Source organism: Salminus brasiliensis, chromosome 10 (genome assembly GCF_030463535.1).
Source record: "Salminus brasiliensis chromosome 10, fSalBra1.hap2, whole genome shotgun sequence".
NCBI lineage: Eukaryota > Metazoa > Chordata > Actinopteri > Characiformes > Bryconidae > Salminus > Salminus brasiliensis.
The window spans coordinates 6,118,649-6,135,077 of NC_132887.1; the positions used below are offsets into that span (position 1 = coordinate 6,118,649).

Genomic DNA, 16,429 nt, shown 5'->3' on the forward strand with positions numbered 1-16,429 from the left:
TAGGCTGCATTTCTGGGCTGTATACGAAGCGTCCTTCTCTGCGGAACAGCCTTTTAAAACATAGCAGCCGAGAAATGCAGCCTAACTCGGCTATAGTCTAGACTTTGAAGCGCAGCTAGCCTGTTTCACACAAATAACAGGGTTGTAAATAGACTATTATACATTAAATAACAACAACTCCATTAAATGCATTTAAAAAAATGTACATACTGATAACACTATATTTCATTTGTTCTTATGCTACCAAGTCTTCAGATACAAAATAACTGTTCCAACTGTTCTAACTAAACCCCTCATTTCATCACACCATGGCTTATTATTAACTAATCAATAATTATATGAATAATATCATAATAATAACCAAGATAATAAATAATTATATTATTATTATTATTATTATGTTATTGTTAAAAGATAAAGAGATAACTGGACCCGCAATCTACTCCTGTACATGTAAGAGTCAAAAAAGCAGAGGCTTTATTCCAGAATCACACAAGTCAAAGATCACCTTTGCAACTCTTTTTTTTTTTTTTATTGCAACTGGAAGACAATACAGCACAGAAACTTGATGGCAGGTTGGAAAAAAACAAACAAACAAACAAACAAAAAATAAAAAGTAATTTTTTTTCTCCATTGTAATGGACAAAGTGATATTTACATATTGATGAAATTGTCTTTGGCAATATGTTTACACGTCAAGGAAATACAGAGTGCAAGTATGCCTCCATATCGACACTTCAGCCGAGTGCACATGCCATTAGACCTCTATATTCAGAGCAAATCGAACGGACTCCATTGCTCTCTTCTTTTAAAAAAAAAATAACCAAAAAAAAGACTTGCCGAAACATTTTGTTTCGCCTTGAAAAAAAGAAAAATGGTGGTTAACAACAGGAACCTTGGAGAAAACAAACAATGACAAAAAACACAAGGAAACACAAGGAGAAGACCACTTATTGACCGTTATTTGCCTGGCTTGGGTTAATGCTTTCTGATTGCGCCTCCACTCGCCTCTTCGTCCTTTCACAGCCTTTCATTATTTTTTTGTCCGACGAGAATCGAAAGGAAAAGTTACGTAGTGAGTGTTGCCTTTAAGTAGTTTTTATTTCATTCATTTTCTAAAGAAGAATCGGTAGTCGGCCTTTTCTGCTATTGTTCTTTTTTTTCCTCTCCTCCGTTTCCATTAATGTAGCAGAAGGCTCTCCGCATAGCGTCACATTTCTGTTCTCAGTAACAAGGTTAATAACATTGGCTTCGGGTGAGGATGCAGAGATGAGTTCCATATACACGTATGATGACGGAAACAGGCATGCCAACTGGAAAGACTGGAGAGACTGGAGAGAGATCACAATGGCACTCACTAATGGTCCGGATGACATTCAACAAGCCACAGACATTTGGATAGAGATCGTCACCAGGAGGAGGAGAAAGACTGTGTGATGTGGGAAAACACCTCGATGAGCAATTTACAGCCAATAATGCGATTTTAGAAGAAATAGGTTCAGGATTCAGGATTAGGATGTCATATTATACACGGGTAGTATCTGGACAGAAGTGCTACAGCTCATTGACGAGTTTGTTTACCTACTGTCAAGTATGCGTTGGCCGTTTTGCTGTGTATAGAGTTATTCGTTATTACAGGCTTTGGCACTGAACTGTAAAAATCAAAGGAAAGATAGTAAAAGGTAAAGATTACCTTCAGTTAAATCAATAAAAGTGCAATCCGGCAGAATTTCATAAAATATAACTGCGTATTTATTGTTCATGTTCTGGTATCGCCTACTGTAACCGTGTGTGTCCGTGTCTGTGTGTGTATGTATATCCTCACTGTCATATGAAAACCTTGCACCTTCATTTTTGCTGTTTTTCACTTTTTGACAAAATACAAATCTGGCAGCTGATCCGTACATTGTGTCCGAATTTCATGATAAACGGACCAATAGAAATTCTCCAAAATGACTCCGAATAAGGTCTTTCTCCATTGACTTCCATTAATACTTCCGAGGGTTTTTTCCTTCTCCTGTAAAGTTGCTCTTTTTTGGAAGATGCAAGGTTACTGCCCGACAGTGACGATATGTACAGCATGTACGTGTATGTGTGTGTGTGTGTGTGTGTGTGTGCAGATCTGCAAACTTAATACTGATAATTGATCTAAAACAGTGCTACAATGCAAATCTAAAAGACAAGCCATGAGAGTGTGTGTATCATTGTGGACACACAGAGTCCTGTGCTGCGTACATGGAAGACCCCCGGGAATCACTACTGGCACCAGACACATGGAGCACAGCACACGGAAGAAAAGCAGGCTCGAAGCCGCGGCGGAGCGGAGGACCCACACTCACTACCAACTTCTCCTTACTGACAACCAGCAGTGACCAGCGCTGACCTCTCGAACACTGGAGCAGTATCGACCGAGAGAGAGCCGAGAGGGCCTGACAGCGTAGACGGAGGCCAGCCGGCGGGACTGGCCGAGCCCTACTCGTGTAGTAAAGTTCCCATATTGCACAGAGTGTTGCCCAACAGTCAGAGTTTGTCCCTGAAGAAGGTTATTCTTGAAATGCCTGCTTCAAAACAAGTACGATGAGGACAACCGATCGAGTTAAGACGATTCAAAATTAAAAATTAAAAAAATTTTGAAAAACAAAAACAAAGGAAAAACCAAAAGTGACTCTAGGCCTATGGGCATAGAAATTAGAGGCGGTGCCTTGTTCTCTAGGATCTATATTTATATGAAAATAATTCATGCTCCATGCTAAATACATTATTTACCTTACATGAACTTTTTGAATAAAAAAAAGAAGGTTTTTTCTTTTCGTTTTCTTTACAGAACCCATGCAACACGATTTGGAAAAATCCTGCTGGCTACATTGCTTAAATTAAGAGAGGAAAAAAAGTCTAGTGTAACTTTTATACAGTGTTATCCTGACTGGATGAAATTGCTTATTACATCTTGAGGGTTAAAAAATAAAAAAATATAAAAATATATAAACAAAAAAGAAATAAGAAAAAGAAATAAAAAAGAAATAAAAAAATCATAAAACATTTCCACAGTCATCTCATTATTTTCTTTTATCACTAAAACACAATTGGCAGGTTTTGTAGCATCGTTTCCATCAAGGTTTTCAGGCCATTAACCACTGTTATTGTGCCACAAGAGAAAGATCACTGTCACTTATTAAGAATAATATCACTCATTTTGATTGCTTGGGGAAGAACAAGGGCAGTTGTTAGGACGTCTCAATACATACGCTAATATATACATATATATATATATATATATATATATATATATATATATATATATATATATATATATATAGAATTTTTTTATAGTACATTATTTATCTCAGAGAAAAGCACTTTGACAAAGACTTATGGCTTAGTCAACTTATTAGTCAACTTATCATTATCTGATGATCTCCAGCGAATATACGCTTCCTCTCAGCAGCTGCACCATCACGATACAGCGATGCTGCGTTGCTGGATTGGACAAACCGTCAGGGCAGCAAGTGCAGTCACGCCTTCTCAAGCTGGCCAATCAAGGGATTGTCTTTGGCCCTGCCTTGCCTTGCCCTGCCCTGTGCTAAACTAAGCTTCCTCACAAAGAAGCAAGTCGAGGCAGGAAGGAGCAAGCATTGCACTAGCAGCCATATTTCACCTACACAAGGCCTTCTTGCTGCCCTGCCACACTCATACAGCCACTATAGAGCTCAATCTTAGCAGCCCCTCACTCAACTCACCCCGGGAAAGTTCTGGTTGTGTATCAGTGGGAACAGACTGGACTGTCGTCTTTCTAAGCATGCCAGTGAGTGCGTACTGGAGTAGAGTAAGGGGGGCTGTGGGGTCAGATTTCTGCCTATTTCAATCACTTTTATATTAAAAATCAGCCAAATAAAACCCGTTACTGAATTAGCTGAATATCTTAGAAAGGTTTTGCTATGGCTTTAATCTCCTTTGAAAAAAAACAAAACAAACAAACAAACAAAACCCAAACAAAGGAAAAGACAGAAAATAAAGAACCCTCAATAACATTGCCTATAAAGATAGGAAAACAAAGTGATTGTTGATATTGCCACAAATCAGTAGAATTCACCTGATGTCCTGGAAAAAAATAGTAAATTCTATTAAAAGTGATGTTTTTTTTTTTTTCATTTTTCTTCCTTCCAACACAGTCAATTAGTTATTTTTCATGGACTCTTTTTGCTCTTTCTGGCCCTTGGCCGTCCGGTTGGTGATATTGTTCAAACAGGCTCTGACGCCAGCCAGGTGGAGCAGAGAGCCGGCCGCCTCCTTCATCTCCTCGTCGTCGCTTTCAGGCGGCTTCTCCGTGCGCCTCTTTTTTAAGGGCAGCGTGTCACTGGCCACTCTCTGTTTGGCCTTTGTCAAATGTTGCCGTTTCTTGTGCTGGGCCTGGGCCTGGGCCAGGGCCAGAGCGTCCACTGACCACTCCTTGGGCTCCTTCTTGATCTTGTTCTTTTCGTCCTCCTCCATGTCGCTGCCGGCCTCGTTGCCATGGAAGCTGGCCTGGCTGCACTCGAGGGGGGGTTGCTCTCCGGGTGTGGAGCTGGAAGATTTGGCGAAGCTGTAGTTGTGGTCCTCCTTGGGGTCGCTGCTGACCAGGGGAGAGTCGCAGGACGGCTCGCTGTCGCTGCGCATCCTGCAGCCGGCCAGGACGGACCTAGTTGTGGAGGAGATGGGAAACAACACCGGGTTAGATTTTCATAGATTATTTGCACTATGTGGACAAAAGTATTGGGACACCTGCTCATTCATTGTTATTACAAATAGTATATTCTGTTTTTGTTGGAGTAACTGTCTCTACTGTCCAGGGAGGAAGGCTTTCTACTAGATTTTGGATGAGCATTGTTGTGAGGAATTGATTGCATTCAGCGACAAGAGTGTTAGTGATCCCCAGCTCACCAAGTCATGCAAAAAGTATTGGATGGAGCACCATCCATCATTTCAGAGAACACAGCTCTACAGCTCAATGCTGGGGGCTCTATACCACTATAGCCCATGCCTGGCATTAGACAGCATGGTGCCAATAGGTCCATATTTATTTGCTCTAAAGAGTCCTATTCTTTTGTTAGTACTTCTCTACAGTGACTGGACAAGCGGTGGGTTTCAGCAATGGGTGCAACTTAAAGTAGCTGAATGCATGTATTAGAAGGGGTGTCCACAAACATTTGGAAATATAGTGCAAATCTGTACAATGACTATACACTCTCAAAAGTGGAACCCTTGTGGTGCTTTTAAGAGCCATAAAACAAAGTTTCTCCATTGAGTCATTCAGATAGCTCTTAGAATTGGCATTGTTCCATGTATAACCATTGCCTTTACTTAAGGGTGTAGTACTACAAGCTACTACACAAGTATCACAGCTTACAATAAAACAGCAGTACATGAACTGTACTGCTGGAACACTGCTATATCTCATTGTAGTTCCTCAAGTCTTCTTTGTTGCCAGAGCAGTGCAGGCAATTTGCCGCTTGGATGAAGAAGCTTTATTTGGCACCATTTCACTCTTTACTGAACTAGTCGAGCTTGGTCTGACTCCTTTGATTCTGCTGAGAAACACCCGTCTTTATTCTGCACGTTAAATTTACAGCTGGATTTAGGTCATTCTCTAACTAGGCCAGTCCAGGTCCTTTTGCCTCCTGGTTCGTGAGCACCTGAGTACTTCTACATTCTAGTGATGTTTGCTTCTGTGGGATTTCTGGAGTCGACTCCACTCTGGACTCCTGCCACTGGAGTGAACCCATGAATCGTTATTAACCAGTTCAACATATTTAATAGATAATGTTTTCATTTGGGAGAAGTTGGATGTTATGAGGCTCCTCTTTTATGGGGCTGAAGTTGTTTATTAGCTTCTTACACTATATGTCCAAATGTTTGTGGACACCCATTCTAATGAAGGCATTTAGCTACTTTTCATTGCACATCTTGCTGAGAAAGATGTGAAAATGCACACACAGAGAGCTTGTCTAGTCCCTGTAGAGAAGCCCTGCCAATAGAATAGGACTCTCTGCAGGAGCAGATCAACATGACCGTATTGGCACCATGCTGCCTAATGGCAGGCGTGGGCTAGAGGGGTATAAAGCCCCCCAGCATCAACCTGTGGAGCAGTGGAAGAACTGTGTTCTCTGGAATAATGGATAGGGCTCCATCCAATACTTTTGGAATGAGTTGGGGATTTGGGGATGATGAGGTGGGGTGGTGATCAACCAACATCCTCACCTCACTAACGCTCTTGTCACTAAATGCTAAATGTCGCAATGCTCACTAGAAAGTCTTCTAGAAAGCCTTCTTCTCTGGACAGTAGAGACACGTACAAATCTTTTTGAATACCCTTGACTTCAAAAGAAACAATGTACGAGCAAGTGTCCCAATACTTTTGTCCATATCGTGTATTTACCATACAAAGCATCTGAATGGTTCGATCAACATAAAATGTCACTTTAGATTGTAAATCCTGTGTTTTCTTATTGTTACTGTCCTCATAATAGTGTCTTTGGTTGGCGTTCATCATTTCCTAGTGGATGTGATCTATTTTAGCACATAACAGATATTTAGATATCCTTTAAATATTGTGCTAAATGCTAGGTATTATCCTATTAAAGCAGTCATGATGAACAGGAATGAGGTAGATGGAGTTGAACCAACTTAAGCCAAGTAGTTTAAAATGGTCGAGACAGTGCTTGCTTTATTTTATATGGGGAAAGTGAAGGTTTCATTTAAATGAAGCTTCTGCCTCAGTGTGTTTGATTCCTCTGGCTAGCCTGAGGTAAACCTTCTGAACACGTTCCCTATCCGCTATATTACCGGCAGGGGAGAGATACGGCACGTGTAGGTATTTCAGCTATTTGAGTGACACGCATTAAGGCAGACTCATGCATTATCTAAAGGAGGTGTTGCTGTGGCGAGCACTCTGCCCGACAAACTGTACCGTCCGCAATAAGTCATGAGCTAATTAAATTAAACACTTCTCATGGCTTTGAAATGCACTTCAGCTCTGAAGTACCTCTCTAGCTGACCAACAACGCTATTATAAAGCTAATTAATGGAGGTGGATTACAAAACGGCCTGATTTTCAGTGCAGACACAGTACAGGCACATGGCAAAGGAGCTCAATTATTTCCATTTATGTCCCTCATCAAGAACAACAGCATTAAAATAATGAAATGACTTTTCAATCAGCCCTCGCCTGCCAGTCAGCGTTTACCAGAGAAGCTGGACTCTGTCGCTTTTTTCTCTGTCCATGCCAGCTTCGCCATAAACATTAAAATTCCCTGCAAGCTTAGAAAAATAAACCTTGAGAGCTTTTCCAGTTCCTGTCTCGTTTGTGCATTTATGGCTCATGAATTATAGCCACAGCGCGGCAGGATAAAAAAACGGGCTCAATTATTAATGCCTAAACGCAACGTCACTCATTTTGGAGCGAGCAGAGGCTCGGCTCCGTCACCCATGCTGCCCACAACACAATCTGTCAGCCATCGTGTTAACATACCAGAGAGTCTATTAGATACTGGATGTGTGTGTTTGCCTGTCCTATGGATGAAGGCCCATAGCCCATAGCCTATTAAAGAGACACATTCTCTTTTAAAGGGCCCATATCCTTATTTTTAAGCTGTTTTAAGATATTTCCCTTGGTTCATTTATTTTATCCTCAAAATCATTATTTCTGTGCCATTAGGGGAGATATATGTAAATAATCCCTGTCCTGATTGGCTGCTCCCTGTTGAATCGGAGGTTAGGCTGAAACACTCCTTATAAGTACTTGAAAAAGAGGCCTAATAAACTGTGGTAGGCTAAATGTTACATTACAAAAACAATAATATATATATGAAAACAAGAAGGTGGTTTTAATGAAGTGGCTGGTCAGTGTGTGCAATCTAAGCTGCAAAGAGCCCAGATTGAAAAAAACAAAAACCAACATAACCTTCCACAGTTTCATAGACCACATAGATCCACATATTCAGCCAAGCCAATCAGAACTTCATTAACACCACCTCCTTGTTTCAGTCCACTCTCCATTATATCAGCTCCACTTCCCATACAGGGAATTCCAGACTGTATCCATCTGTTTCTCTGCAGACTGTGTTAGCCTCCTTCCATCCTGTTCTTTAGTGCTCAGGACCCCACAGGACTGACCACCACAGAGCAGATATCATATGGGTGTTGGGTCAGTCATTCTCAGCCCTGCAGTGACACTGACTGACATGGTGGTGGAGAGTGTGTTAGTACTGTGTGTTGCACTGGTATGAATGGATCAGATACAGCAGTGCTGCTGGAGTTTTCGGACTACAGATGGACTATAGTCTGTTATTACAGAACCACAACGCTCCTATGTGGGAAGTGGAGCTGACATAATGGACAGTGAGTGTCAAAACAAGAAGGTGGTGTTAATGAATTTCTGATTGGCTTGGCCTCCTGAATATGAGGTCTACTAACCTGGGGAAGGCCGTGTTGTTGTTTTTTGCGACATTACATTACTAAACGCTCTTCTCCAGTTTAATTTGCATGAATGAATTATATATAAATAGCCAACATGCATATATTGAGGGATGTGTAGTCATTTAGACACTAGATTGAACTTGATTTAATGTATGTTATTATGTAATATTTATTTTTTAGTCATATGGACCCTTTAAGTGCCTCCTATTATTCATACTGCGGTATGTTACAATATCTGTAGCAAGCTAGTGAATGGCCTTTTGGGTAAAGAGAGTGTCCAATGTGCACACCTGCATGCCCTGCGGCTGGTACGTCCACACACATACACACACACACAAACACAAATACACACACACACACACACACACACAAAGCCTGTCTACACCTGCCTCTCCGTGGACCTGTTTGAACTGGCAACTCTCTTGTATTCTCTGCCACTCGGAGCACCATGTTCTGAAATGCTGATGTTTATGATCCTTCCACATGGAGGAAACTGCTGATTATTTACCATTTGGATTGGACCAGCCCATCAGAATCATGGGCATGATGCTGAGAAGACATCTGTGTGGGAGCTGCAGAAACGCAGGACCTGATTCAGAAGCCCAGGCTTATGAATGTTTCACAGGATGAAAGGCAGGCCACTCAGGCCATTAAAATACTTAGTGTATGTGATCAATTATTCACTGCATCACATATGCAAGACTGAGGTTTGTGCTTGAATAATAAGGTGAGTTGACGCTTGCCAAGGGCCTAGCTGCTCTGACTGAGGGTACATAACTGGTGGAAAGGAGTCACAGAAGGACACGAGCACTGGGTCTGATGTGGGAGGACTGCACTGATAGGCCGGTGTCCAGTTCTCTGCCTGGTCCTGGCCAGCACATTTCAGTGTTTTCCAGCTGTAACACTTATGCTCATACTGCTGTTAAAGGAACAGGTCAGCAAAATAAATAAATAAATAAATATATAAATAAATGAACCCTAGTGGACACACTTTCCCTCCCAAATGCACTCGACCGCTAAGTTTGGTGTGTGAACTTCATTAAGTTTAGCACTGGAGTTTTGAGGCTAATGTGTGCATTGGACGTTTATTCCCTACCAGTTAGAGTCATGCTCATCATCACACACTTGTCTCAACCTGCACAGAGTGGTTAAGTATCACAAACAAACAGGCTCGTTGTTCCTCACACTGTATGACACAGGTACCTATAAAATCTGACAGTCATACGGTGTCAGAAACAATGTAAGCAAGACTCATTAAGATTGCTTAACAGCTAGGCATGCAGTTCGAACTAGAGCCAGACTGATATTAGATTAGGACTATAGCATTTTAAGGGCCCAAAAATTCAGATATCCCATAATATCAGCCGATATAAACTCACAAGCACTTTATTACGAAGACCTGTACACCTTCTCATTCATGCATTCATTTATCTAATCCGCCGAGAACAGAAAGCTGAGGCTGCAGTGGGCACAGGCTCACCAACACTGTATGGTTGAACGGCTGAAAAAAACATAGCCTGGTCTGATGACTCTCAGTCTGATAATTTCTGCTGAGGCACATAAATCCATGGACCCGACCAGCCTTGTATCAACAGTCCAGGCTGGTGGAGGTGGTGTAACGGTGTGAGGAAGGTCTTCTTGGCACACTTTGGGCTTGTTAATAGCAATCGATCATCACCTGAATGCCACAGCCCATTAGAGGACTGTTGCTGACCATGTGGTTCCCTTCATGACTACAATTGACCCATCTTCTAACGGCTACTTCCAGCATGATGATGCACCATGTCACACAGCAAAAGTCTCTTAAACTGGTTTCATTAACACGGCAATGTGTTCAGTGTTCTTCAGTGCTGGTTCTTCCTAGTGACCAGAGCGGAATCCAGGAGAACACGTTTGGGACGTGGTAGAAGGAAAGTTCACAGCTTGAAAGTTCTTCTGAAAAAATGGCCAACTTGGACCAGAAGCTTAAAGGAATGTTTATGAGGAGTACCTACTACCTAGTATTAGTATAGTCGTCCTAATAAAGTGCTCAATAAGTGTCATTTTATATTTATATTTTAGATTTTCATTTTATACTCCAGCAGTTTTAGTAGAATAGTCTTTCATACTGGTATGATTATTATCATATAATTATCATTTTTATTATCACAGCCTGAAACAATATTATTGTTATATACTCAATAATTTACTCAAAATTCACTGTATTTTTCTTATTTTTCATTTGTTCTCTTCATACAAAATCAATATCGACCAACATACATATCTAAAATGTTAGGACTTTTCTATCCTAGAATGAATAAAATGTGCTACTATAGATTATTGTTATGCACTTTTTTCCACTGGCCTCTACAGCTCACCGTCTGTACAACATGCACAGAGTAGCAGCATGAATCCTAACTAACAAAACAGAGAGAGCACATAACCCCCATTTGAACAGAACTGCAGTGTTTGTCTGTATCTTTAAGGCCTTAAATGGCCGAGCACCTGCGTACCTCGCTGGCCGTCTGTCTGTTTACGATCTTAGATCTGCAGATTCGGATTCCGGCTTTCCGCAAATCTCCTGTGTAAAGTACAGACAAGGTAGAGGGGCCTGTTTCTGTCATTCTGCTTCTAAACTGTGGGTCTTAGGCCCACCTTTTATTTGGCAGTCAACCTCTGTTCTTCTGACTTTAAGAAACATGTAAAACTGTATCATTTAATATACCCTTAAAATGAAGGTCAACGTTTTTTTTTATTCATGTTTATTCGGTAGATTTGACCAAAAATCATAATTTTATATTATTATTATTATTATTAGTAGTAGTTTAGCCTTAGTTCTCACAATAAGATTCCTCTACAGCTTCAAGAAACTGACTGCATTAAGGTGACTTTACAAAAACTCTGAATGCACTGAATGCAATCAAATCCTCACAGCAATGCTCCTCCAAAATCTAGTAGAAAGTCTTCTTCCCTGAACAGTAGAGACAGTTACTTCAACAAAAGCAGGATCAACTCTTTTTAATACCCCTGATTTCGGAAGAAATAATGTCCGATGGAAGCAGATGTCCCAATACTTTTGTCCATATACTGTATGTTCGAGCATGGGAAACATCAGAATACGCAGGACAAGGACACCTCAGGCCTGTATGAAAAAAAGCATATGATCCAACAGAGATTGGTGAGCAAGCGGAAATGGGCGGGACTGACCTGACTGCGGCCGTTCTGCTGCTAATCGGGCTGATGGGAAGGGGTCGGATTCCTGGGAAGAGGCCCTGGCTCATCATACGAGCTCCGTTGTGGATCACTCCCTGAGGGACTGCAGAGGAGAAAAGGAGAAAAAAAGTCCATTAATGTGTACACACACAGGGTCTGCAACACCAACACGGCACACAGGCTCACGCAGTCCGACACACACGGTCATTATCACCCATACAAACACTGTAGCATGTGAGCGCATATTATTATTCATCAGTAATCACAGATGGCATAATGATGAATGCTAGTCATAAACAGACATACCAAGCGTGGTCGACAGTAATGCATTCTGCAGAGAAAATCGGTGGATGAGGGAAATATTGATTCATTTTAAAGCTACTGCACCATATTTGATCATCACGGCTCAAACAATTTCAACACCATTAGCGCATGCTGCTAAAATACTTCCATCACCTGCTTTTCACACTGCGAGCACACGGTTCTAATACCGAAACAGGGGAGGGAGGCTCTTCTGACAACTTCTGCAGCTAAACATATCTAAATATGGCTTCTTGAAGGAGAAAGGAAAATAGAGGGAGGTTATACAACATAGAAGAGGTACCGAGAACGCCAATAAAGGAAAGAAAAGTGGAGAGGAAATGGGAGTGGCATACGTGGCATGAGGCGTTGAATTGGCATGTTCTATTCTATGGCAATGTGCAAAACTCAGAGACCCTTCATTTAGCCCATTTCCAGCCAAAACAGCCATTAAGAACAAGATATTCATATTTTAGCATCATATTTTATCATTGTTAGCAGTCAAAGTGTTGTTGAGATGTCTAATGTCTAAAGTATGTGGACGATTCTGATGTTATAAAAGCACGTAAGCAAGTATTACATTTGCATTACATTTAAGGCATTTAGCAGACGCTCTTCTCCAGAGCGACTTACAAAAGTGCTTTGCTATTTACCAAAGAAAAACCTCAGCTAGTTTGAACAGACTAATAGTTTAAAGATCCTCTAAGTTTAGACTCTACTGAACTCAGTAAGGAGACCACTCTACTATTCGCCCAAGTACTCTCAGAAGAGGAGGGTCTTCAGTCTGGGTTTGAAGACAGTGAGTGTTGGACTCTGCTGTTCGGACACCCAGAGGATGTTTGTTCCATCACTTTGGTGCAGGACAGTAAAAAGCCTGGACGCTTGTCTTCTGTGGATTTTGAGGGATGGCGGGTCGAGCCGAGCCGTACTTGAAGCTGGAAGGGCTCTTGGTGCAGATAGGCTTTTGACCATTGCCATCAAGTACGGAGGGACTGGCTGGTCCAGTCTTGGCTTTGTAGACCTGCGTCAAGGTTTTGAATCTGATGCAGGCAGCAGCTACAGGAAGCCAGTGAAGAGAGAACGCAGCAGAGGAGTGACATGGCTGAATTTATTGGGACTTATTGGGACTTGGGACTAAGTATTGGGACTTTAACTCACTCAACAGAAGCCTCAACACCTACATCTAATATACAACCTTCATCACAGCTTCAATTTGTTGTCAGAGACTCATTTTCACTGAAACCTTCTCCAAAGTCCATCTAATACTTTTTTGGGATGAGTTGGGATGAGTTGGGATGAGTTGGGGATGAGGTTGGGTGGTGCTCATCATCCAACATCCTGAGTTCACTTAAACATTTGTCACTGAATGCAATCAAATCCTCACAACAATGCTCCTCCACAATCTAGTAGAAAGCTCTCTTCTTCCCTAGAAGTAGAGACAGTTACTCCAACCACAGCAGGATAAACTCTTTTTAATACCCTTGATTTCAGGCGAAACAATGAATCAGCAGGTGTCCCAATACTTTTGTCCATATATTGTATGTTAGAGCATGGGAAACATCAGAATATGCAGAACAAGGACAAGACAATTTGAGTGAGTACTTCTGCAGAAGTCTGCACCCCTCCAAAGTCTATCCAGGTCACCTCAAACACATTTAATGATGTTGAGGTCTGGACTGAGAACACCAGCAACTGTTTGGGTGGATTTGATCAATCATTCAAAGAGAGCTTCTTAATCAGCTCCACCTCCTTCCAGAACCAAAGTGTTGAGTCTTCTTCTCGTGATGGAAGGATGGACACAAACACCTGTGGCTGTTTTCAGATCTCTCTCTCTCTCTCTCTCTCTCTCTCTCTCTCTCTCTCTCAAAAATAAAAGCTTTAAGTGCTGTTGTGCTAGTTCGAACCATGCCTTCAGATTATGATGTTCCTCCTCACAAAATTATTATTATTTCATAATTCTGCTTATCTGGTGGAGGCAGTTTTGATGTACAGCATGATCTCCTCAGAAACACATATGAGCTCCTCTGTATGAAACTGTAAATAAATGAGGTGGGGGGGGGTCTCTGACAAGTGGTGTAGGCATTTTTTTTTGATTATTGTGTGGGCCGATGCTTGTTAGCCTCTACTCAAAGAACACCCACCCACCACATCTCAGAACCATTCAAAGACATCATACAGATGCTTGTCTCCGTGTCTGGCTCTCCAAAACACAAGGAAACGAGCTCAACTCCACACCGCCTCGTTCACCCAGGCCATTAAAACGGACGTTCGGCCGCATCTAAAACATCGGGTCTCAACGAAGGCATCCGTTTATCGGACCGCCTCAGAAACCCACACACAGGTTTCAGAGCGCTGCTGTGGAAATGAGAGAAAGCCCATTTTGAGCTCAAGAGGAGACCTAAACAGACCTGACAGCTCCTCTGCTTTTGTTGATCCCAGTACGAGGCATCATCTCGCTGCCATACAGGAAATGGACTCTGATTGAAAGCAGATGGCAAACGTGGAGGAAGGGAAGAAAAAAAAAAAAGAGTCAGGAAAAGCAACTATCCGCTCAGAATCCAGCACACTCCTCTGCCCATTAGGCAGAAGCATTGTTGCCGTGGCAACCCCCTCCCTATCCCTATCCCTATCCCTCCTCGTTCCCCTCTCTACGTATGCCATAGTTTCCTCCACGATTCACGGTTAGGTGACAGCGGCGCTGGAGCTCCTGCGGTGGTGTTGAAGAGAACAGCTGTGCTGGCCCTGGCCCTCTCTGGCCCTCTCTCACACACTCTTTATCTCTCTCTTTCTTAATCTCTCTCGACCCTGAGGGACTCCAGCCTCGAAAAAAAAGAAAAAAGAAAAAAAGTGATGGCCCGAGATGGGTCCGGCCAAGCGAGCGGGCGATACGAAACGACAAGAGGGACGCAGCCCTCCCCCAATTAGCGTGGATGGGCTGGCAAACTGAATGGCTAATGAGCTTGCTCCATTGTACACCGCTCATGTCGAGCCATCGGCCCAGGCATCAGAAACAGCACGAAACAAAAGGCAACTCTGCTCCCTCGGCTAGGCCGCACCGTGGGCTTTTGTGCCTGAGGAAGTGCCCTTCTTTATGAAAGTTAAGAGCTTTCGGTACAAAAAAGTGCTCAAAAGCTTAAGTCCACATCTACAGTGACTGGCTATGGCAGTGCCACTCAGTGGCATTGTGTTGGGGCAGCGGCTACTGAACTCGCATAACCTGCGGGGGACCCAGATAACTCCAACAAGGCACTAGCTTCTATACACACTGAAAAACAACATGCTTCGCCTTTCCGCAAGCAGGAAAAGAGCCGACATCTTCAGCACAGAGCTCGGACACAGCAGTTAGCCACAGCACTTACTGTCACTGTCGGAAGAACTGTATGTGCAACTGGCTAGTTTCGGTTCTTTAGTGTTTCTTGGCATGGATGTGCAAAAGGTTCTGCACATTCGCACTCCTCTTTTACTATCCGGACAAAAGTATTGGGACACACCTCCTCTTAATCATTGATTTCGGGGGTTTCATTCAGTAGGAGTGCCACAGGTGTATAAAATCAAGCCATGCAGTCTGCTTTTCTTCACATTAGTGAAAGAATGAGTGGTTCTAAAGAGCTCACTGAACTCCAGCGTCCGCATTAATAGATCTTTTAATAATCCTTCCATTAAAAGGCTCCAAATGTGGTTCTTCTACAGCACTGATCTAAGGAACTCGAGGATACACTCATTGAATTCAATGAATGGTTCCACTGTGGTTCTTGGCTTGTATGTCGGATTATAAGGAAAGCCTGTAATTGCTATAGATCTTCACACTGTACACTGTATCTCATTTATACAAATGGTTCCCTTGGGAACCATCTATCCCAAGGTTCTCTCAGGTTCTTCTCTTCTTCTATAGCATTGATCCAAGGCACACTTTCAACACTTTTATTTATTTAGATCAGATTACAATCACTCAGAAATCAGTGGTTCTTCAATGGTTCTTGGCTTTCTTGTATGGTTCTAGGGGGGGAATGAATGCTACAAAATATACAAAATATAAATAAGATGTTCTTTGAGGAGCCAAAAGTGGTTCTCCTACGGTATGCAATGGAACTTCTTTTTAAAACCTTTATTTTTAGGAGTGTACTGCTATGTGTAGCAGGGCTGCCAGTGTCAAGTAAGTAATCAGGTAATATATAGATTATTATTATACCACTTTTACATTTTATTAGTTTTTAATACACTCCCCAGTCTCCCATTGGTCAAAAAATACTTAACTGGTCAAAGATAAACAAGGAAGCCTTGGAAGCCTTAGTAATGCTGGTTAATAAAGTCTAGTGGAGTCCATAACCCAACAGGTCAGAGCTGTTTAAGATAAGATAAGATAAGATAAGATAAGATAGTCCTTTATTAGTCCCGCAGTGGGGAAATTCCCAGTGTAACAGCAGAAAGGGATAGCAAGACACTCAGTTACAAAAATTTGGATAAATTTGGATAAATTAAGTGTCAC

General features: G+C 42.0%; 1 protein-coding gene across 1 annotated transcript in view; it reads right to left on the minus strand.

Moving 5' to 3' along the window:
- Window positions 1-514: 514 nt before the first annotated feature.
- Window positions 515-16,429, minus strand: part of foxn3 (forkhead box N3) — a 134,413-nt gene continuing 118,498 nt past the window's right edge. The window contains exons 5-6 of the mRNA XM_072689036.1: window positions 11,638-11,746; window positions 515-4,675 (exon numbers count right to left, since the gene is read on the minus strand). Of these exons, the coding sequence (XP_072545137.1) occupies window positions 4,174-4,675; window positions 11,638-11,746 (611 nt within the window). The 3' untranslated portion in view covers window positions 515-4,173. The remainder of the gene's footprint in view (window positions 4,676-11,637; window positions 11,747-16,429) is intronic.